This window comes from Grampus griseus (assembly GCF_964374135.1).
Source record: "Grampus griseus genome assembly, chromosome: 10".
In the NCBI taxonomy this organism is placed as follows: domain Eukaryota; kingdom Metazoa; phylum Chordata; class Mammalia; order Artiodactyla; family Delphinidae; genus Grampus; species Grampus griseus.
The window spans coordinates 52766433-52789604 of NC_139004.1; the positions used below are offsets into that span (position 1 = coordinate 52766433).

At 44.9% G+C, this 23172-nt stretch overlaps 1 protein-coding gene across 1 annotated transcript in view; it reads left to right on the plus strand.

Moving 5' to 3' along the window:
* The first annotated feature begins 11655 nt into the window (after nucleotides 1–11655).
* Nucleotides 11656–23172, plus strand: part of CRTAP (cartilage associated protein) — a 32998-nt gene continuing 21481 nt past the window's right edge. The window contains exons 1-2 of the mRNA XM_082664086.1: nucleotides 11656–12128; nucleotides 17374–17523. Of these exons, the coding sequence (XP_082520212.1) occupies nucleotides 11658–12128; nucleotides 17374–17523 (621 nt within the window). The 5' untranslated portion in view covers nucleotides 11656–11657. The remainder of the gene's footprint in view (nucleotides 12129–17373; nucleotides 17524–23172) is intronic.

The following is a 23172-nucleotide window of genomic DNA, read 5'->3' on the forward strand; positions in this document are numbered from 1 at the left end:
TGAGGACCCGCGGCCTGGCACCGCCCCGCGCCGGCTCCGCCCCGCGCCCCGCCCAGCGGCCGCCGAGCCAGGAACCCAGGGAGGCGGGAGCCTGGGGCCAAGCGCTGCCGCGTGACAGCAGGATGGCGTTATTTGGCACTGACTGGCAGGGCTCCGCCGGAGGGAGGGGCCTTTTGCAAAGGCCCTCAGGAGGCCTGGCTGTCAACAGCTTGATAACGCGCCTCGGGGTTGGACTTTAACAGGGGTCTTCTTGCTCCCTGGCTCCCTTGACAGGACAGAAGAGGGAAGTTGAGGCCAGATAAACCTAAGTGGACTAGATGGACTCTCAGCCCTGCCCACGGGGCTGTCCGGAAGACTAAACCAGGGGCCTGCAAAGTGTGGTTCCCTAGACCAATCCTGTATCTGGTACGTGTTAGAAATGGAAATAGCAGGTCCTGGCCCAAGAAATTCTAGGGGTGGGATCCAGAAACCTGTATTTTTACAAACCCTCCAGGTAGTTCCGATGCACGCTAAAGTTTGAGAACCACTGTTCCAGGTTATTGATACATTTAGAAGTGTGTTTCAACTGTGGCGAAATCTTTCCGAATGCCAACCCTCAAAGCACCAGGGGCTGCGGAATTTTTATTTCATCGTTGGGTTTTGAGAGACAAGAGTAGCAACACCTCCCATCTTTCAGTTTTGCCCTTGAGCCCCTCAACATCCCTGCGATACCGCAGATCTATCAACTGGGCATAAAATACAAGTTTTATCCAAGTTTTCCACTCGTGAAAACGAAGTCTCTACTGTTTGAGTTAACGTGTCCAGGACCGCTGGTTAACCACTAGATATGAGTCTGAAGTTGTCTTTCCTACCTAGTTCCCCGAACTCTCTGAAAATCCCCCCTTTCTCAGAGGAAGGAGCCTTTAGGGAAATCGATTTCAAATATATGTATTTTTCCAGCTTTATTGAGTTATAATTAACATTCCACAAAATTCACTCATTTTAAATATTTTTGACTTTTATATTGTTAACTTAGTTTTGAAAAATAAAAATGTAGGGTTAGGGGGTTCCCTGGTGGTCCAGTGGTTAGGACTCGGCGCTTTCACTGCGGTGGCCTGGGTTTGATCCCTGGTGGGGGAACTAAGGTCCCACAAGTCTCAGGGCGCAGCCAAAAACAAAACAAAAAAACAAATTACGGTTAAATTATGCGGTCTATTGACAGACTCCTAGACTAAACTTTAATTAGGCTCCTCTGACTAGAGACTCTTTTAAGCTCTTCTAGACCTGGACCTCGGCCTTCTGTGCCTGTCCTGTCCTTGCCTGCCCTGCATTGTGCAGTCTTAGCAAAGAATCCTGCTAAGTCAGTTTAGGAACAATCCCCCAATTCTTGTTATCTGATCAAGGTCCTCATCCCCACCCCACCTCCCTTTGACATCTAAGTCCTTGACCTCCCCTTAGCAAGAATCCCTTGAGATCTCCTCTTACAATTTTTCACCAACAAGCCCTTCTCTCTGCTGGCTGTAAATCCCCAGCTATCTTTGCTGTACTTAGAATTGAGACCCATCCCTCCCCACCTATGGCAGTAGAGTTGACCCTTATTACAAAAAAGTCTTGAAGGAAATCTTCCTTACCATTTTATCAAGTGTCAGAATAATTCTTTTCTTTAACACTATTTTTTACAACTTGTGCATCTTTTTAAAACTTAGTCTGGTTTTTAACACTGTGAGCGATGATTATAAAAGTCAAGAATAGTGGTTACTTGTGGGGGTGAGGGCTTGAGATTGGGAGGGGCCCCATGGAAGGGCAACAAAGTTTTGTTTCTTGAACTAGAGGGTGGTTACAAGGGTATTCGCCATTTAGTCCTTTTTTTGTTTTGTGTTGCTTTCTGGGTTTTTTTTGGCCTTGCCGTGCAGCCTGCAGGATCTTAGTTCCCCGACCAGGGATCAAACCGGAGGCCCCTGCACTGGTAGCACGGAGTCTTAACCACTGGACAGCCAGGGAAGTCCCTCATTGCCTGACTTTAGAGCCCGAATTATTTTTTATTTTTATTTTTTAATTGAACTATAGTTGATTTATAATGTTGTGTTAGTTTCCGGTGTACAGCAAAATATATTCTTTTTCATACTCTTTTCCACTATAGTTTATTAGAGCCTGAGTTACTTTTGCAAGGCCATGCTTCTGTGCCTACTTTACTTATAGTTCCTGTCCAAGTGTGCATATAGAGTGTGTGCTGGTGTGTAAACCTCCTGCTCCAGGTTGTGGGGAATATGAAGTGATCTTGAGAAGGCTATCACCCCATAGGGAATCATTTTCAGTAGAAAGATGTCCACATACACAACTATATATGGGGCATGCTCTGATATAGACCAGTGCTACTCTAAGTGTGGTCCGAGGACCAGTGACATAAGGTAAGTACAGAAATTCAGAGTAGGTATTTGGAAACTTACAGCAATTTGAGAAAGCTTGTCTGTTGCATCTAATAATAAAAAAATTAGATGTGAATTTTATGTCTATTTTTATTTCTTTTTTCTAGTAATTTATTGTTATAGATTTGTACAACCAGATCAGTCCTTGAAGGATGGGAAAGAGCACTGATAATCACAGAAGCAAAAGTGATCCTTCACCAAAGGTAGCTTGAGAAGCACAGAGGCCTCATCAGTAGCCTAAGAACAATGAAGGGAAGAGACATATGCGACCCAATAACAGGTAAAAACTTTGTTTTTCTATCCTAACAGGGCTTTGCACAAGTTAGGATAAATTGGGAGATTGGGATTGACATATGCACACTACTATATATAAAATAGATAACTAATAAGGACCTACTGTATAGCACAGGGAGCTCTACTCAATACTGTTATTACCTATATGGGAATAGAATCTAAAAAAAGAGTGGATATATGTGTATGTATAACTGATTCACTTTGCTGTACAGCAGAAACTAACAGAACATTGTACATCAACTATACTCGAACAAAAATTAAAAATAAATAAATAAAGTTTTAGAACAAGAATCAATCTCCCTTTGAATGACCTGTTTTCCATTGTGGTCCTACAGAGCTTTCCTCAGGTTCCAGTGTCAGTTCTTTTCTTTTCTTTCTTTTTTTTATTTTTCTGGCCTGCACCGCTTGGCATGTGGGATCTTAGTTCCCTGACCACGGAACGAACCTGAGCCTTCTGCCCTGGAAGCTCAGAGTCTTAACCACTGGACCGCCAGGTAAGTCCCCCAGTGTCAGTTATGATCTGTATTTCAGTGTAAAAATTTAGCTAACTTTACATTTCTAATATTTTTAAAGTTCTATTAAAATGATTGTAATTTGCAATAGGTTTTAGGAATACTAAATGATAGATGTTAAAAGCAAGGAAAAAACAAGGCCTCCACTAAAAAGAAATGACAAGTAAATGCAGTGCATGATCCCAGATTGGATCGTGAACCAGGAAAAAAAGTTGCTACAAGAGACATTATTGGGACAATTAACAAAAGTTGAATATAGACTATGGATTAGAAAATAATATTGTATCAAGATTAAATTTTCTAATTTTGATAACAATACAGTGGTTATGTTCTTAGGAAATACACTCTGGGACTTCCCTGGTGGTGCAATGGTTAAGAATCTGCCTGCCAATGCAGGGGACACGAGTTCGATCCCTGGTCCAGGAAGATCCCACATGTCGCAGAGCAACTAAGCCCGTGCACCACAACTACTGAAGCCTGCGTGCCTAGAACCTGTGCTCCGCAACAAGAGAAGCCACTGCAATGAGAAGCCTGTGCACCACAACGAAGAGTAGCCCCTGCTCACTGCAACTAGAGAAAGACCACGTGCAGCAACTAAGACCCAACACAGCCAAAAATAAAAATAAATAAATAAATAAATAAATAAAATTGTTAAAAAAAATCACACACACACAAAAAGGTAATACACTCTGAAACATTTAGGGGTAAAGGGGTATAATGTCTGCAACTTCCTCCCCAATGATCATATGTATATGTTTATATATATAATTATACATTATACATAATATACATATTATTACATGTACGTGATTATGGAGCAAATAAGGGCAAATAAGGCAAAATGTTAACAATTGATGAATTAGGTAAAGGACATATAGCAATTCTTATATGAAAATAAAAAGTTATTTAAAAATAAATAATAAAGCCTACTGCCAACAGATGTGGACAATTCTGATGTGCAGCAATTCCTCATGCTTCTCACGAGTCTTTGAGTTTTCTGTTACAATAAGTCCCAAGACCTGTATCCTGGGGTTAAATTGTGCAACCAACTGATGGATATGGTTATGAAACAATAAAAATATAAAATTGTGAAATCATTGGCAACAGTTTCCCCACAATCCCAATAAAAGTTAGCAGCTGTGTCCCAGGACTGGCCCATCGCTCTTGATAGTCATGAGCACTAGGATGCCCTTGTCACCATGTCCTCGAACTCCCTTTCAGGAGTCTGAGATCTAAAAACAAATGCCCCAAGTGAGGCCGGCCTTAGTGGGGGGGAAAAATGACTTTGTTTTAAACACTCTCTCTCCTATCTTCTTTTGCCTTCACTATCTGGCAAAAGCATCTGCTTCCCTAGGGTCTCCCAGCTGCTTCTTTGCAGTGTTGTTTTTTTCCCCTTCGTGTTTGATCTAGGCCTGTTGTTTCTTCTTTGTCTGGGCCCCCGGATTTAGCCCTCTCTGTCTTTATATCCACAGCTGCAGCCGTGGTTCATGTCTCTGAACGATCACAGTAGTTTTCTGGCTCAATCGAAGGTTACAACTAGATATGGCCAAAGGGCTATTTGTTTTGACAGTTACCATGTTGGCCCATTGGTGTCTTAAATTTTATATAATCAATGGAATTGTCAATATTTAATCAGGGGAATTTACATAATCTGGATTTCCAGTTTCTCTTCAAAGATCAGAAGGTCTGGCCATACCAGGGTAACAGTAGATCAGAGATATGCACTGGGACATTCTTTAGGCAGGTAGGTTCTTCCAGTTGGCAACAATCTCCATCTGGTCCACTGCTCTTTTGACATGGCCTGCAGGCCCCATGAGAGATTTAAGTTTGCAGCTTCTGGGTCAGAGAGTTTCTGTGGTAATTTGATCACAACCTCTCTGACTGCTCTATCAAACATTATTTGTGTGATGCCTCAGATTCCCTAGTCACCTGTCTCCAGAGCTCTAGTCTTCCTGTTTCACCCAGCTGCCCTGGCAGCACATCTGCTGCCCCAAACCAACTATCTGGAGTTTCTGGCTCCTCTACACGCCTCTGCACTCACTGGAACAAAGCACCATGCTTCCTACGTGGCTGCCAGAGGCTGGGTGGTGCAACCCAGAGGGGCAGGAAAGTTCACTCCCCCGTAGAGAACCATAGTGCAACAGAGATCAGAGGAGGAAAAGAGCCAGTGAATAAATGGCCTCTCCTTCTTCCCTTGGATCAACTATTTCAAGGAGTGGTTTCTCTGTATATAGCCTGTTCAGAGACATTCCACGTAGTCTAGCGGGTCCACCTGCCAAGGCGGCTCTGAAGCCGTAGCCAGTGTGGTAACACATTACTTTGTGTTGCATCTCATCCTTCCTTTCCCTCTTTGCCTCTCCTGTCTCTCCCACTGTCATGGGTTTACCTCCCAAATAAAGAATGAGCACTTAGTCCTTGCCTCAGCCTCTATTTTCTAGCCCAGGATAAGATAATTATTTGTTGAACATGAAGAAATTACTCTGCAGCCTACCGTTGCCTGTACGTATTTCTTGAACTTTCTCTAACCGTGGGTTTTGGGGAGGTCCTCTTAGATTTTGCTTTTAGGACCATAGGTCACAACTCATTCCCAATTCAAGTCCCAGATTTAATACCTCTTTTGTAATGAAGTAATCAGTGCTTGCACTAGCTGAAGGAGTTTTTTCCTTCTAACAGTTTCCACACCGCTCTACCTACATCTAACTTATGACATTTATCTTTCTCTGTGTTATGACCCTTTATGGTCTGTGCCTTAACTCAGGCCCTCATATTTCTTTATTTTATTTAATTAATTAATTAATTTTATTTTTTTGTAGGGGGCATGCCATACAGCTTGTGGGATCTTAGTTCCCTGACCAGGGATTGAACCCAGGCCCCCAGCAGTGGCAGCATGGAGTCATAACCACTGGACCGCCAGGGAATTCCCAGGCTCTCATTTTTCTTGTGGAGATCACACTGAGGGGTCTCCTATGCTGTTATTTGGCCTCCAGTCCCATCACTTGTCTTCTCCTTTGTAGTGTTTTCTTCGCCCAGAATCTTCTTCCTTTGTTCATTTTTGCCCCCAGCAAACTTCTATTCCATTTTTTCAGGCCCTTTAAAGGAGTTCAACAATGGCCTCTTGGGGCTTCCGTGGTGGCGCAGTGGTTGAGAATCCACCCGCCAATGCAGGGGACACGGGTTCGAGCCCTGGTCCGGGAAGATCCCACATGCCGCAGAGCAAATAAGCCCGTGCACTACAACTACTGAGCCTGTGCTGTAGAGCCTGCGAGCCACAACTATTGAGTCTGTGTGCTGCAACTACTGAAGCCTGCGTGCCTAGAGCCCCTGCTCCACAACAAGAGAAGCCACCGCAAGGAAGAGTAGCCCCTGCTCTCCTCAACTAGAGAAAGCCTGCGCGCAGCGGTGAAGACCCAACACAGCCAAAAATAAATAAATTTAATAAATTTTAAAAAAAGAAAAAAAGAGTGGCCTCTTGCAAGAAACTTTCCCAGACTCAGACTAGATTAGTGCTATAGACTGAATGCTTATGTCCCACCCCCAGCCCCCACCAAATTCATATGTTGAAACTTAATCCCCAAAGTGATGGTGTTTGGAGGTGAGGTCTTTGAGGTCTTTGGGGTGATTAGTTCATTAGGACGGGGCCTTCACGAATGGGACTAGTGCCTTTAAAAAAGAGACCCCTGGGACTTCCCTGGCGGTCCAGTGGTTAGGACTCTGCTCTACAACTGCAGGGGCCCAGGTATGATTCCTGGTTGGGGAACTAAGATCCCTCATGATGCGTGGCCAAAAAGAGACTTCAGGGAATTCCCTGGTGGTCCAGTGGTTAGGACTTGGTGTTTTCACTGCCGTGGCCTGGGTTCAATCCCTGGTCAGGAAACTAAGATCTCGCAAGCTACCCAGCCAAAGAAAAAAGGAAGAGAGAGACTCCAGAAAACTTCCTTGCCCCTTCTATCCTGTGAGGACCCAGTGAGAAGACGGCCATCCATGAACCAGAGAGCAGGTTCTCACCAGACACAAATCTGCCAGCACCTTGATCTTGGGCTTCTCAGCCTCCAGAACTGTGACAGATAAATTTCTGTTTATAAGTTATCCAGTCTATGGTAATTTTGTTATAGCAGCCTGAACCCACTAAGACAGTTACCCAGCTCTCTTTGGGGCCCACACAGCACTCTTTCCAGCTCTGGTGGTGGGTTATTGAAAGTTTACTTATGTCTTCTCCAGACTTTGAGTTCCCTTAGGAAAGAGGTGATATTTATTTAAAACAGTGCCTATAGGTTCACTATAGGTTAATGGAACAAATGAAAAAACTACAGATGTCTTATCTCTACTTGACTGGAAGTTCCTTTCAGTCGAGGATATATGTCTGATTCATGTTTGCATTCCAGTGCCAAGGGCAGGACCTGGTATAAGGTAGATGCTGAACAGTGTATTGAAAGAATGAATAAATTCATGAAAGAGAATTTGTCATTAAAGTCACCTGGGGGACGCTGGCTCCTTTAGGGAGGAGACACTCTTGGACACAGCTCTAGTGAAGCAGAACAGACCCCCGCAGCAAGGGTCAGCCACCGTAGACATTGTCTGGTTTCACTTCCATTTATAAATTGTGTTGAATTATCACGGGAAGCAACTGTTCCCTCCACCTCCACCTGCCCACCCACGACCGTCTCCTCAAAGGCAATTCCAGTTAACCTTTGCTGCCCCACACTCTCTCCCCAATTCTTTTTTTTTTTTTTTTTGGTACGCGGGCCTCTCACTGTTGTGGCCTCTCCCGTTGCGAACACAGGCTCCAGACGCGCAGGCTCAGCGGCCATGGCTCATGGGCTCAGCCGCTCTGAGGCATGTGGGATCTTCCCGGACCATGAACCCGTGTCCCCTGCATCGGCAGGCGGACTCTCAACCACTGCGCCACCAGGGAAGCCCTAAAATAATATCTTTAAAATATATGTATGGCATAAAAAAAATGATGCAGTGAATGTTCCCATATTCACTTGCATCCCCTCTCCCTCCTGCGACCCTCTTCCAATTCCATGTCCTTCTTTCCGCCTTACAGGAAACCACTCTCCCAAGTTTTTGTTTATGGCTCGTTTTTCATTACAGTTTTACCCTGCGTGTTTGTATGAAATAAGACTGTATTACTTGCATTCCTAAATAATATTTTGTGTACTTTAGCATATTTTTAAACTTTTAGACAAGTGGAATCATTCTTTTTTTCTTTTTAAGGTTGAACTGTGTTGTTATGTGTAGCTGTAATTCTTTCATTATCCTCTGCTGTAAAATATTTTCCTCTGCACACATCCTCTCTCTCTAAAAAAAAAAAAATCCACTCTTCTGTTTTTAGACAGGTTATTTCTGCTTTCTGCTATTAGGAACTGTGCTGCTGTGTCATAGCCAAAACACTTATTAATTACGAAAGAAAAAAAATGAAGTGGAGAAAATGGATACGACCTTAACAAGGTAAACAAAATTAATGTCACTGATAAGGTGATAAGGTAAGACAGTGTGTTCCTCCTGTGACAGCCGAGAAGGATGGTATTCTAGTCCAAAGAGCTTAATCTGAATCTGATCATGAGGAAACATCAGAGAAGCCCAAGTGAAGGGCTTTTTATAAAATAACTGGACTGTGTTATTTTTTAAAATGGACTTTAATTTTTAAAGCAGTTTTAGGTTTGCAGCAAGACTGAGTGAAAGGTACAGAGATTTTCCACATATCTCCCATCACTACATACACACAGCCTCCCCGCTATCAGAATCCCATACCAGAGTGGTATATTGAGTACAACAAATGAGGCTACTTTGACACATCATAATCACCCAAAATCCATGGCTTACATTAGGGTTCACTCTTCGTATTTCACATTCTGTGGGTTTTGACAAATGTATAATGACATCTATCCACCATTATAGTATCACACGGAATAGTCTCACTGCCCTAAAAATCCTCTGTGCTGTGCCTGTTTATTCCTCTCTCCTCCCAACACCTGGCAGCCACTGATCCTTTTACTGTCTTCAAAATTTTGCCTTTTCCAGAATGCCATATAGTTGGAATCATACAGTAAGTATATAGCCTTTTTATATTGGCTTCTTTTAGTTAGTAAAATGCGTTTGTTTCCTCTATGTCTTTTTTGTGGCTTGATAGCTCATTTATTTTTAGTGCTGAGTAATATTCCATTGTCTGGATGTACCACCGTTTATTTATTCATTCGCCTATTGAAGGACATCTTGTTTCCTTCCAAGTTTTGGCAATTATGTAAAAAGCTGCTATCAATATTTGTGTGCAGGTTTCTGTGTGGACATAAGTTTTCAATTTATTTCAGTAAATATCAATGAATGTAACTGCTGGATGGTATGGCAGAGTGTGCTTAGTTTGGTAAGAAACTGCCACACTGTCTTCCAAAGTGGCTGCACCATTTTGTATTCCCACCAGCAACGAATGAAGAGTTCCTGTTGTTCTACATCCTTGTCAGCATCTGGTGTTGTCAGTATTTTGAATTTTGGCCATTCTAATAGGTGTGTAGTGGATCTCATTGTTGTTTTGGCCTGTATTCTTATACAGTGTCAATAGTATGACAAGAAAAGCTGAAGGTTCAGATTCCAGAACACTAAGTAGAAGAGACAGCTAGATTCAACACAGGATATTGGATCGCATCCTGCCCAGGGGAATAAAGTGCTGTAAAAGACATTATTATGGGGCTTCCCTGGTGGCGCAGTGGTTGAGAGTCCGCCTGCCGATGCAGGGGACACGGGTTCGTGCCCCGGTCCGGGAAGATCCCAAATGCCGTGGAGTGGCTCGGTCCGTGAGCCATGGCCACTGAGCCTGCGCGTCCGGAGCCTGTGCTCCGCAACAGGAGAGGCCACACCAGTGAGAAGCCCGCGTGCCGCAAAAAAAAAAAAAAAAAAAAAGACATTATTAGGACAGTTGACAAAACAGGAATAGGGAATATAGATTAGTCCTCCATCAATGCTAAGTTTCCTGAATTTGATCATTGTCTGTAGTTTAGTTCTTAGGACATACATATCAATACTAAAAGATTAAGGGGGAAGTGACCTCATGTATGCAATGTACTCTCAAATGATTCAGAAAAAAGCATAGAGATAAATATAGAGAAAGTAAATGTGGCATAACTTAGCAATTTGTGAATGTGGATGAGGGCTATATAGGAATTGTTTCTACTATCCTTTTAATTTTTCTGTAAATTATTTATTTGTTTTAAAAATATTAATTTATTTATTTGGCTGCACCGGGTCTTAGTTGCGGCCCACAAGATCTTCGTTGCAGCATGCAGGATCTTAAGTTGCAGCATGCGAACTCTCAGTCGCAGCATATGGGATCTAGCTCCTTGACCAGGGATGGAACCCAGGCTCCCTGCATTGGGCGCACGGAGTCTTAGCCACTGGACCACCGGGGAGGCCCCTCTATCCGCATCTTTTTTTTTTTTTGCGGTACGCGGGCCTCTCACTGCTGTGGCCTCTCCCGTCGCGGAGCACAGGCTCCGGACGCGCAGGCTCAGCGGCCATGGCTCATGGGCCTAGCCGCTCCGCGGCACGTGGGATCTTCCCGGACCGGGGCACGAACCTGTGTCCCCTGCATCGGCAGGCGGACTCTCAACCACCGCGCCACCAGGGAAGCCCTTTCCGCATTTTTTGATGCACACATATAAGTTTCTCGAGCGTATTCTTTTATTTATTTAAAAAAAATTTTGGCCGCACCGCACTGCTCCCGGGATCTTAGTTCCCCCACCAGGGATTGAACCCACGCCCTCAGTAGTGAAAGCGCCGAGTCCTAACCACCGGACCGCCATGGAATTCCCTCTCCAGCGTATTCTGAGGAGTGGAATGGCAGTCATAAGGTGTGTGCATCTTCAACTTGATTAGCTTAACAGTTTACAAAGCGCCACTGACATTCTTATTAATTTTGTTTATGCATTGTCTTTCTCATTGAAATGAGGTCGTCGCAGTGCCATCAAAGTGTAGGCCGTGGACCCGCAGGATCAGTCTCATCAGGGTGCTGGTTAGAATCGCAGATCCTCAGACCCCCATCCCAACCAGACTTGCTGAATGAGAAACTCTGGGGTCACGGTCCAGGAATCTGCGTTTTCACAAGTCCTCTAAGAGATTCTAAAGTGTAAGCAGCGCTGATCTATGATCCATTAGGGCCGCGCCTGGCTTGCAGACCGCCCTCTTTATAAAGGAGCTAACCGTGGAGCCCAGGATCACGGGTTAGATCGTGCAGGAACTAGAGGGCAGCGCCCCTCCCCAGGACACCCACTCCGCGCGGGCAGCTTCGCCCGGACCCCCGGATTGGGTGGGGAGGGGCAGCCGGACGGGGCGGGCCGGAGGCTGGCGTCCCCGCCTCCCCAGCATTCGGCTCGCCGCGTCGCTCAGTCCTCCCGCTTCCTTTCCTTCTCGCACCCCTCCTTCCTTCCTTCCTTCCTTCCTTCCGTCGGGAGCGATGGAGCCGGGGCGCCGGGCGGCTGCGGCGCTGCTGGCGCTGCTGTGCGCTGGCTGCGCGCTGCGCTCCGGGCGCGCCCAGTACGAGCGCTACAGCTTCCGCAGCTTCCCTCGGGACGAGCTGATGCCGCTCGAGTCGGCCTACCGGCACGCGCTGGACCAATATAGCGGCGAGCACTGGGCGGAGAGCGTGGTCTATCTGGAGATCAGCCTGCGGCTGCACCGCCTGCTACGCGACAGCGAGGCCTTCTGCCACCGCAACTGCAGCGCGACGCCGCAGCCCGAGCCCGCCGCCGGCCTCGCGCGTCACCCGGAGCTGCGCCTCTTCGGGGGCCTGCTGCGCCGCGCGCACTGCCTCAAGCGCTGCAAGCAGGGCCTGCCGGCCTTCCGCCAGTCGCAGCCCAGCCGCGAAGTGCTGGCCGACTTCCAGCGCCGAGAGCCCTACAAGTTCCTGCAGTTCGCCTACTTCAAGGCAAGTCCGCCTCGCCTCGCCCCGCCCCCCAAGCCTAGGCCCCGCCCCTTAGGCCCAGGCTCTGTCCCTCGGTCCTGGGGCGCGTCCCAACGCTCTTTCTTGACTTAGTTCTTTCCCACCCCGCGCTGCGGAAGGACGCCTTCAAATCCTGTTCCCCCTATTCTTCATCTTCAATAGAGATGAAAATACTTTTCTTGAAGGGTTGTTCTGAGGCGGAGAACATACATAGAACGCCTAGCACAGTGTTATTTGAAGACAGACTCCTTTTTTGGTATATACGATTAAAATCCCATTTCTCAAGTGAGTGGTGCCTTTCAGTAATAGGGCGGAAGAGGACCTGCGGAGCCGGCCGGTCCCTTTTAAAGAGGAAATTAAGGCCAGGAAAGGGCAGGGCTCCTTGGAAGGACACTTCCCTGCCTGGAGGAGAAGCAGCTGAGCGCTGTGATTCATCAGGGCTGGCGCTCTGGGCTGGCTGTCTTTCATCTAGAATGTAACACAGTTGTCTTCCTCCTTTTTGTGGCTGCTTACATTCTGCCTGTGATTGCTGGCTAAAAAGAGCCACAGATTGCAGTCTCTGTCCTTTAAGTCCTTACTCTGGGGACCCACAAGTTTTAAGAGGGGCCGAATTCCCTGTTACTGGATAAACAGGTTTTAGCTTGGTGGGTCTTCACCGGGTGTTGCCAATAGAGCCCTCTCAAAGTCCAGTTTCTATTTTCTCTAACCGAAAACGAGTTTTTAAACTTTGCTTTCAGTCTTTGGGCTGCAAGATCTGTTTTTCATATTTCCCTGAAACGGAGCTGCGTGTCTGTTGCATTCATATGAGCCATAAAACAGCAGAAACCCTAAATAGGAGAAAAGCTGGGTTATTTCTATGCCTGATTACAGTTTTATATAAGTATCAGATTTGTGAATGTTTGTCCTGGCAATAAAAAGACAATTTTAAAATAGAACGGGGATAAGATTAATACATTTCCAGAATGTATGAAATGCAGAAATAATGGCTGACTCATACAAGCAGTATTTTTTACGCTAAAAAGGACTCGTTTTAATCCTCTCTCTTTTTTGTAGAACTTTTGGCAAATACAGTCTGAGCCAAATTTGAGTCACATAATCGAGGGGAAAACGTTTTATTTTTAAACCTGGAGAATAGTGGAAGCTCTGATTTCTCTAATATACAGATGACTTTGAAACAAGTGCTGCAGGGAGGAGGGGACTGCAGTGCTACAATATGACCGGAAGGCAGGGGTTTCCTCCATCCTGACATCCTCAAAGGTTAGGAAGTTCATAGCTTCTCTCAAAACCCTTTGTAGGTCTTGTAACAATCACTTACTTATAAGTCAGTATAGGGAATTCCCTGGCGGTCCAGTGGTTAAGGCTCCGCACTTCCACGGCAGGGGGCATGGGTTCGATCCCAGGTCAGGGAACTAGGATCCTGCAAGCTGTGGGGTGCAGCCAAAAAACAAAAGTCAGTATAATACCATCTGTCTTAGTATTTTGAGATCACTTACAGGGCAGGGAGAAGTTTAGAATTTTATAAATAAACCAGAACCTTCACTTAATTGCTTCAACTGAAAATCACTGAAAAAGTGATGATATTGTGTGGCTGATTTTTTGTTTTCCTTAATGGAGTTTGTATTTTCAAACTCTGTTTCTGGGTAGAGAGGAAATAATTGGTGACAGGCACATTCATTCGGCTGGCGACAGGTACTGGAGATGGATGGTGCTTCCTGCCCTAGCAGGATCTGAAACCACGGTAGGTTTCATGCCCCCAGCCTGACTTAGGTTCATGTCATGAGCTGTGGGTTCTCTCTGTGGCCGCCATCTCCATGAAATGCTCATCTTCCCCACAGGCCGAGGAACAGGTGGGCCCCAGCGCTTTATCAAATCCTTGGTGACTGTTGAACTCTGAGCTGACAGAGCTGGCTGCCTCACAGGCATGCTTACCCCCTCTTTGCCTGGACCTGGACTCTGTCCTCCCCTGGTTGAGGGGTGGCTGGTTTGGCAGGTGACTGGGAGCCTCTCATGCAGGTGGCTGTCTCTCAGGAACCCATGGCAGGGTAGGTTCCCCCACCCCCTCCTTCTCTAAAACCTGCCTGGGGGCTGTCAGAGGTTTACCTGTCAAGGTGTGGCTCCATGCTCCAGCTGACAGAGCTGGAGTTAAAAGTGAATAAAATCATCCTTCAGGAAGGGATTCCATTTTGTAAAACTCAGGTCCTGAGTGAGAGGCCTTAAAAATCCCACCCTGTGCCACTCTTTCTAAGTGCTCTTCTGAGAATCAGAGAATCTAATTTCATTGGCACATGCTTTAAAAAGGGCTGCATTCATACTCTTCCCTTCCTTCTGGCTGCCAGACTGGCCTTTTTCCAGCCAGGAGTATAAAGCTGTCTGTAGACCTCTTTCAAAGGCAGTTCTGGGAATTCCCTGGTGGTCCAGTGGTTAGGACTCTGTGCTTCCCCATCCCCCTTCCGCCCCCCCCCCACCCCAGCCCAGAGTTCCATCCGTGGTCCATGAGCTAAGATCCCACAAGCAGCCGGCAGCAGAGCCAAAAAAAAAAAAAGGCAGTCGCACTCCAGGTCACTAGCTGGCATTCTCCAAATATCAGCACTGGCTTCTGGGAGTCTGTCGTTATCACCACCCATCACTCCTCCAGGGCAGCCACTGCCATTGTCTCCAAATGACTGGGCTCCCATGCTGGGGCAATTTTGCACAGGTATGTGCTATCCTTTGATTCTCAGAAATCCAGAGTGTGCCAAGTATCCCTTTATTTTTCTCTCTCCAAACTGAATTCCCTAATTCTTGCCCCCGAGTGTCCCTCTGGATTGGCTGAAGGAGTCTCTGTGCACGAGATCCGGGGGCCTCCCCTCCCCCCCACCAGGTTGTGCTGTGATTCCAGGGCACCGAGGAGCCAGGGCATCGCAGGGGATCCTCTGTTTGCTGCTTGCGTGTCCACACAGGGAGGTGTCCCTATCCTCGGCTGCCCACCTCTTGAGCCTCCCGCCCCCAGAGCATCCCATTCCTCTCTAAGGACTTCTGCTCTCCTGGGCTCCGCCTGCAGGTGCCAAACCTGAAGGTCAAGGGCCACAGACCTTGCTGCCCCTGCAGACCCCAAGGGGGACTTTCTTCTGGCCTAGAGGGTTCCCCTTCCTCCCTCTTCTTCTTCCAGGCCAGTCAGCTTCTTCCTGCAGCTCCCTCTCCCTATTTCCTCCTCTTCCCATACTTGCCAAGTTCTCTCAAGAGTACAGGGGCTTTTGTCATGTTTCTGTGTCCTGACCAGACAGCTACCTCCCATGAGGCAGTGAAACTCAGAATCAGCTGACCACCACCTAATGAGGAGAAGAGAGAGAGGGGGAAATAGAGGGAAACATGAATTAATTTCATGAAAATATTATGCAGTGGTGGTGTTACATCCAAATCACTTGTACTTACCAAGTCCTGCTTTGTTGCAGGAACTGTGCCAGGTACCAGGAGTGCAGACATGAATGACACTGCTGGGTCCTTCAAGGCTCAGAGGCTGGAAGGGGAGACAGACACATTAGCTGAGACCACAAAGAGGTGTGAAAAGCAGGGAGACAGAACACAGGATGACACAAAAGATGCTATCATCAAAAAATTCACAAACAATAAATGCTGGAGAGGGTGTGGAGAGAAGGGAGCCCTCCTATACTGTTAGTGGGAGTGTAAATTGGTATAGCCACTGTGGAGAACAGTATGGAGGTTCCTTAAAAAAACAAATATAGAGCTACCATATGACCCAACAAACCCACTCCTGGGCATATATCTGGAGAAAAACACGGTCTGAAAGGATGCATGCACCTCAGTGTTCATTGCAGCATTGTTTACAATAGCTGTGACATGGAAGCAACCTAAATGTCCATCAACAGATGAATGGATAAAGAAGATGTGGAACATATATACAATGGAATATTACTCAGCCATAAAAAAGAACGAAATAATGCCATTTGCAGCAACATGGAGTTGCTAGAGACTGTCATACTGAGTGAAGTAAGTCAGAGAAATATCATATGATATCACTTATATGCAGAATCTAAGAAAAAAGATACAAATGAACTTATTTACAAAAATAATTATATACATTTTAATTATAATGTATTACATATATTACATTATATAGTGTATAAAATATATTAGTACACATATATCCATGAAATAGTAAAGTTACATGTCAACATGTCTATCTGCAAGTATTCACCTGTAGACCCATGTATATGATGTGTGTGTGTGTGTGTGTGTGTGTGTGTATCTATATATATAGATAGAGGAGAGAGAGAGGAAATGAATCCATTTGGTACAGGTTGGGTCAGTTACTTGAAATAAACAGGTCATAAGGAGGCATGTCCCCCCACCAAAAAAAAAAGACTCTTGATCAAGGTTACGGGAATAGGGAGGGCTCACCTGCATGTCCAGTACGTAAAGGCAGGGATTCTTTCCCTGTTTTGCTCATTGTTACAGACCCATTTCCTAGAACAGTGCCTGGCATGTAGGAAGCTTGAAACAAATATTTGCTGAGTGAATGGATGAGTAAGTGAGGAGGTGGTGGGAATCACTGAGAACAGTGAAGTGGAGATTCTGTGAGAGACTCTGGAAAGTATTGATACATCTGTCAAGGTTCTGGCAGAAAAGATGTGATATAGTCATACTGGGTAGTTGGAGGAACTTTTAATAAAGCAGGTATTTACAAGGGCTAGTGATAGTGAGGTGTGACACTCCCCCACCCAGGCCAGAAGGGGCAAGGGAGAGACCAATTGCTGGAAGCCAGAAGGAGAGATACCAGAAGGAGAGGCCCCCTTTGAGAGGGGCTGTGACCTTCAGTCAAGGGAGCGACCTTGCAGGGAGGGAGCCAGGACACTAACAGCCCAGCCTTATTCTCTTCCCTTCCTTCAGTCTCCTGTTGGGTTCCTGTTGGAGCTCCTCATTGATGAACCCACTGGAAGCTATGGGGACAAGGGAGTCCGCTGTGACAGCCTGTACACCAGCCTCCTGGGCAGGGCAGGGTAGGGTGGAGACTGCAGGGCGTAGATCGGGACAGGCACACAAAGGCCATCTACTCACCTGCAGCGAATGAACACTCTTCCAGAGTGGCTGGACCAGGTCTTGCTGGGTCTTGGAAATCACTGAACCCTTCGCTTCCAACATTGTGTAGAAACACAAAGTTGCCGAAGGACTGAACAGACGTTCACGCTCATCACCCATTGAGTAGCTTTTCTCTTTCTTCTTTGTATTTTAGGCAAATAATCTTCCAAAAGCCATTGCAGCTGCTCACACCTATCTACTGAAGCATCCTGATGATGAAATGATGAAGAGAAACATGGCTTATTATAAGAGCCTGCCCGATGCCGAGGACTACATTAAAGACTTGGAAACCAAGTTGTATGAGGTATATTTGCATTTTTACACAGTGGTTATTTGCAATGCGAGCTGTCAAAGAAGCGTATCTCAGTGAACATCTATTGACATCAAAGGACTGCTAGTGATTTTTGATGACATTTAGTGAATATTATGACAATAGAAATGATTGCCTTTTTAACACCTAGCTGATCCATTTAAGAATGCAATTTTACTTTCCATGATGATTTTAAAGCCACTTTTTTCTAAATGCTACATTTTAAAAATATGGTCATGTGATGGTAGAATAAGATGGTAGAATAAAGACGTGTCTTGGAAATCATCTGAAAATGACCAAGAATAGGAGAAACAGAAATATAATTCTCCATTTCTGATGAAGCTAGGAAACATATATATTAATACACACACACAACTTTATATCTTAAGTTGGAAAGGAAATAGAGGCGCTAGGAGGACTGACTTGACAGATTGGAGGCTACTTAAGTCTCTGCATCTGCAGCGCGGAATTCTGATGAGAATGAATGAGGATAATAAGAAGAGGAAGAATCTGAGCCCTTTGAGCACTTACTGTTGTCCGGCCCTGTCGAGCTCGGGCTCTGGGGGTGTGGGTACCAGTGGAGGGTTGAAAACAGAGGGATGTGTTGAAAGTACCCATGGGAGCCGTTAGATCCTAAGGTATGACTCCAGGGTTTCCTATCGTGGGACCAGATCTCAAGCTCACTTTTTCACTGGTGGTGACCCTCAAACATAGTGGGCGAAGTCTCTTTCCTGGAGCCCTTCAGTTTTCCAGGGAAGGATTCTCCAGCCTCCTGCAGGGCTGGTGGGGTGTCCGTGCTTCTCTACTGGTGTCTGAGAGCCAGTCTCGGGAGAGGGATGGGGGTCTCACAGCTGAGTCTGAGACCTTACCTGATTCCTGGTTTTTCAGCCCATGCCTGGACTGATAGCAGGCTCTGCTATGCCTGCTCCCTGGCCCCTCAGCCTTTATGGGTAGAGTCTCTAGAAGAGACCACCAGTCTCTGGCAAGGAGCGGCTTTGGGAGGTGTGGTCCCTTAGGTGAGCAGGTGGGCGCTGGTGGGGGAACCCAGGGTTCCAACAGCTCTGTTCAGACTTTCAGCCCTGCTTTCTTTCCCATGCCTTGTGCCAGCCTCTGTGGTCCCTGGTGCCTGCAGGTGCCTACGAGTGTGTAGCTCGCCTGCTCTGAGGTCCCTCCTCTCTGATAATTTGTTTTTTTGTCTTTCCAAAAGTTGTTGAAATCTCTTGTCTGCTGCTTGCTCCTTTACAGTTCTCCCATGAAAGGACTGAAGTCTTTTTACTTTCTTCCCTGTCATTTTTGGGGTAGGGTTTGGGGAGCAGAATGCACTGTGCTTCACTGCAAGCAGCTGCACCCTTCTTGCCCTCTTTGGAGTCCTGCTGGGTGTGGCGGGCTGCCCCCTCCCCACCATCCCCACCGTGCCCAGGGGCTTCCTCTCTCTGCAGGACTTTCCTGCTGCTGCCACGCTGCCATTTCTGCAGAGCCAGCGGCCTGGTGTTGCTGCTCTCGTACCCAATCTCCAGACAAAGGCCCTTCAGCTCTCTGCCTGTCTTGTTTCCAGGAAATGCTGCCTGCCCAGGAGGTATAAGGAGACCCACCTTCTTAACCTGAGGCCTTTAGTTGGGTGAAAATTTCAGGTCCCAGGGGTGACCCTCAAATACCCCATTCCAGAGCAACTGAAAACAAAACTACAAATAGAGAGCCCCATGCATATTTCAAGGCCTGTCTTGGCCCCTCCAATTTGTCAGGTTTCCGCATGCGTCCAAGATCTCCACTTATTTCTTGTGAAACCGGGCTGCTTCCTCAGCCCTAATTATTTCTTTTACCTGCTCCAGGCAACAGTTAGCAGAAATTCCTTGACGTTTCCACTATCTGGCACGTGGCTGCCCTCCCCAGGAACTTGTACTGATGTGTGGCACTCCTAGTTCATACTTCACTGTTAGGGGGAGGGGTATCTGACACTTGCTTAAGCTTTATCTTTTCCTTGAATCGATTTAAAACTTATTTACTAATTTTAAGTGTGTAATTCGATGAGTTTTGTCAAAGGTACCACCACAATCATGATGTAGAATATTTTCTTCTCCCCTAAAAAGTTCCCTCATACCCCTGTGCAGTCCAGGCTTTGCCCTACCCCCTGACTCCTGGCAGCCACTGCTCTGGTTTCTGTCACTAGAGTTTTCTTTTTTTCCTTTATTCAAACTTGATTTTATTATCAAGTGCCTGTTACTTTTTTTTTTAATTAAGATAAAACACACATTACTAAACAGTGATTTGAAAATAATCTGAACGAAAGAGAGAACATGGTATATCTCTCCATCAGTTTGTGTCATCTTTGCTTTCTTTCATCAGTGTCTTATAGTTTTCTGAGTACAGGTGTTTTACCTCTTTAGGTAGGTTTATTCCTAGGTATTTTATTCTTTTTGTTGCAGTGGTGAATGGGATTGTTTCCTTAGTTTCTCTTTCTGATTTTTCATCATTAGTGTATAGGTGTGCAAGAGACTTTTGTGCATTAATTTTGTATCCTGCAACTTTACCAGATTCATTGATTAGCTCTAGTAGTTTTCTGGTGGCATCTTTAGGATTCTCTATGTATAGTATCATGTCATCTGCAAAGAGTGACAGTTTTACTTCTTCTTTTCCACTTTGTATTCCTTTTATTTCTTTTTCTTCTCTGATTGCCGTGGCTAGGACTTCCAAAACTATGTTGAATAATAGTGGCGAGAGTGGACATCTTGTCTTGTTCCTAATCTTAGAGGAAATGCTTTCAGTTTTTCACCATTGAGAATGATGTTGGCTGTGGGTTGTCGTATATGGCCTTTATTATGTTGAGGTAGGTTCCCTCTATGCCCACTTTCTGGAGAGTTTTTATCATAAATTGGTGTTGAATTTTGTCAAAAGCTTTTTCTGCATCTATTGAGATGATCATATGGTTTTTATTCTTCAGTTTGTTAATATGGTGTATCACATTGATTGATTTGCATATATTGAAGAATCCTTGCATCCCTGGGATAAATCCCACTTGATCATGGTAAATCCTTTTTTTTTTTTTTTTTTTTTTGTTGTGGTACGCGGGCCTCTCACTGTTGTGGCCTCTCCCGTTGCGGAGCACAGGCTCCGGACACGCAGGCTCAGCGGCCATGGCTCACGGGCCCAGCCGCTCCGCGGCATGTGGGATCTTCCCGGACCGGGGCACGAACCCGTGTCCCCTGCATCGGCAGGCGGACTCTCAACCACTGCGCCACCAGGGAAGCCTGGTATGATCCTTTTAATGTGTTGTTGGATTCTGTCTGCTAGTGTTTTGTTGGGGATTTTTGCATCTGTATTCATCAGTGATATTGGTCTGTAATTTTCTTTTTTTGTAGTATCTTTGTCTGGTTTTTGTATCAGGGTGATGGTGGCCTCGTGGAATGAGTTTGGGAGTGTTCCTTCCTCTGCAATATTTTGGAAGAGTTTGAGAAGGATGGGGTGTTAGCTCTTCTCTAAATGTTTGATAGAATTCACCTGTGAAGCCACCTGGTCCTGGACTTTTGTTTGTTTGAAGAGTTTTAATCACAATTTCAATTTCATTACTTGTGATTGGTCTGTTCATATTTTCTATTTCTTCCTGGTTCAGTCTTGGAAGGTTATATCTTTTTAAGAATTTGTCCATTTCTTCCAGCTTGTCTATTTTATTGGCATAGAGTTGCTTGTAGTAGTCTCTTATGATGCTTTGTATTTCTGCGGTGTCCATTGTAACTTCTCCTGTTTCATTTCTAATTTTATTGATTTGAGTCCTCTCCCTCTTTTTCTTGATGAGTCTGGCTAAAGGTTTATCAATCTCATTTATCTTCTCAAAGAATCACCTTTTAGTTTTATTGATCTTTGCTATTGTTTTCTTTGTTTCTATTTCATTTATTTCTGCTCTGATCTTTATGATTTCCTTCCTTCAGCTAACTTTGGGTTTTGTTTGTTCTTCTTTCTCTAGTTCCTTTAGGTATAAGGTTAGATTGTTTATTTGAGATTTTTCATGTTTCTTAAGGTAGGATTGTATTGCTAGAAACATTCCATAGGTTTTAGATCGTGTTTTCGTTGTCATTTGTCTCTAGGTATTTTTTGATTTCCTCTTTGATTTCTTCAGTGATCTCTTGGTTATTTAGTAACATACTGTTTAGCCTCCATGTGTTTGTGGTTTTTACATTTTTTCCCCTGTAAATTTTTCTAATCTCATAGCATTGTGGTTGGAAAAGATCCTTGATATGATTTCAATTTTCTTAAATTTACTGAGGCTTGATGTGTGACCCAAGATGTGATCTATCCTGGAGAATGTCCCATGTGCACTTGAGAAGAAAGTGTAATCTGCTGTTTTTGGATGGAATGTCCTATACGTATCAATTAAATCTATCTAGTCTATTGTGTCATTTAAAGCTTGTGTTTCCTTATTAATTTTCTCTCTGGATGATCTGTCCACTGGTGTAAGTGAGGTGTTAAAGTCCCCAACAATTATTGTGCTACTGTCTATTTCCTCTTTTATAGCTGTTAGCATTTGCCTTATGTATTGAGGTGCTCCTATGTTGGGTGCATATATATTTATAATTGTTATATCTTCTTCTTGGATTGATCCCTTGATCATTATGTAGTGTTCTTCCTTGTCTCTTGTAACATTCTTTATTTTAAAGTCTATTTTATCTGATATGAGTATTACTACTCCAGCTTTCTTTTAACTTCCAGTTGCATGGAATATCTTTTTCCATCCCCTCACTTTCAGTCTGTATGTGTCCTTAGGTCTGAAGTGGGTCTCTTATAGACAGCATATATATGGGTCTTGTTTTTGTATCCATTCAGCGAGCCTTTGTCTTTTTGATTGGAGCATTTAATCCAGTCACATTTAAGGTAATTATCAATATGTATGTTCCTATTACCATTTTCTTAATTGTTTTGGGTTTGTTTTCATAGGGCCTTTTCTTCTCTTGTGTTTCCCACTTAGAGAAGTTCCTTTAGCATTTGTTGTAGAGCTGGTTTGGTGGTGCTGAATTCTCTTAGCTTTCGCTTGTCTGTAAAACTTCTGATTTCTCCATCGAATCTGAATGAGATCCTTGCTAGGTAGAGTAATCTTGGTTGTAGGTTCTTCCCTTTCATCACTTTAAATATATCATGTCACTCCCTTCTGGCTTGTAGAGTTTCTGCTGAGAAATCAGCTGTTAACCTTATGGGAGTTTCCTTGAATGTTATTTGTCATTTTCACTTGCTACCTTTAATAATTTTTCTTTGTCAGTTTTGTTGCTATGTGTCTTGGTGTGTTTCTCCCTGGGTTTATCCTGCCTGGGACTCTCTGCGCTTCCTGGACTTGGGTGGCTATTTCCTTTCCCATGTTAGGGAAGTTTTCGACTATAATCTCTTCAAACATTTTCTCAGGTCCTTTCTCTCTCTCTTCTCCTTCTGGGATCCCTATAACATGAATGTTGGTGCGTTTAATGTTGTCCCAGAGGTCTCTTAGGCTGTCTTCATTTCTTTTCATTCTTTTTTCTTTATTCTGTTCCGCAGCAGTGAATTCCACCATTCTGTCTTCCAGGTCACTTATCCGTTCTGCCTCAGTTATTCTGCTATTGATTCCTTCTGGTGTATTTTTCATTTCAGTTATTGTATTGTTCATCTCTGTTTGTTTGTTCTTTA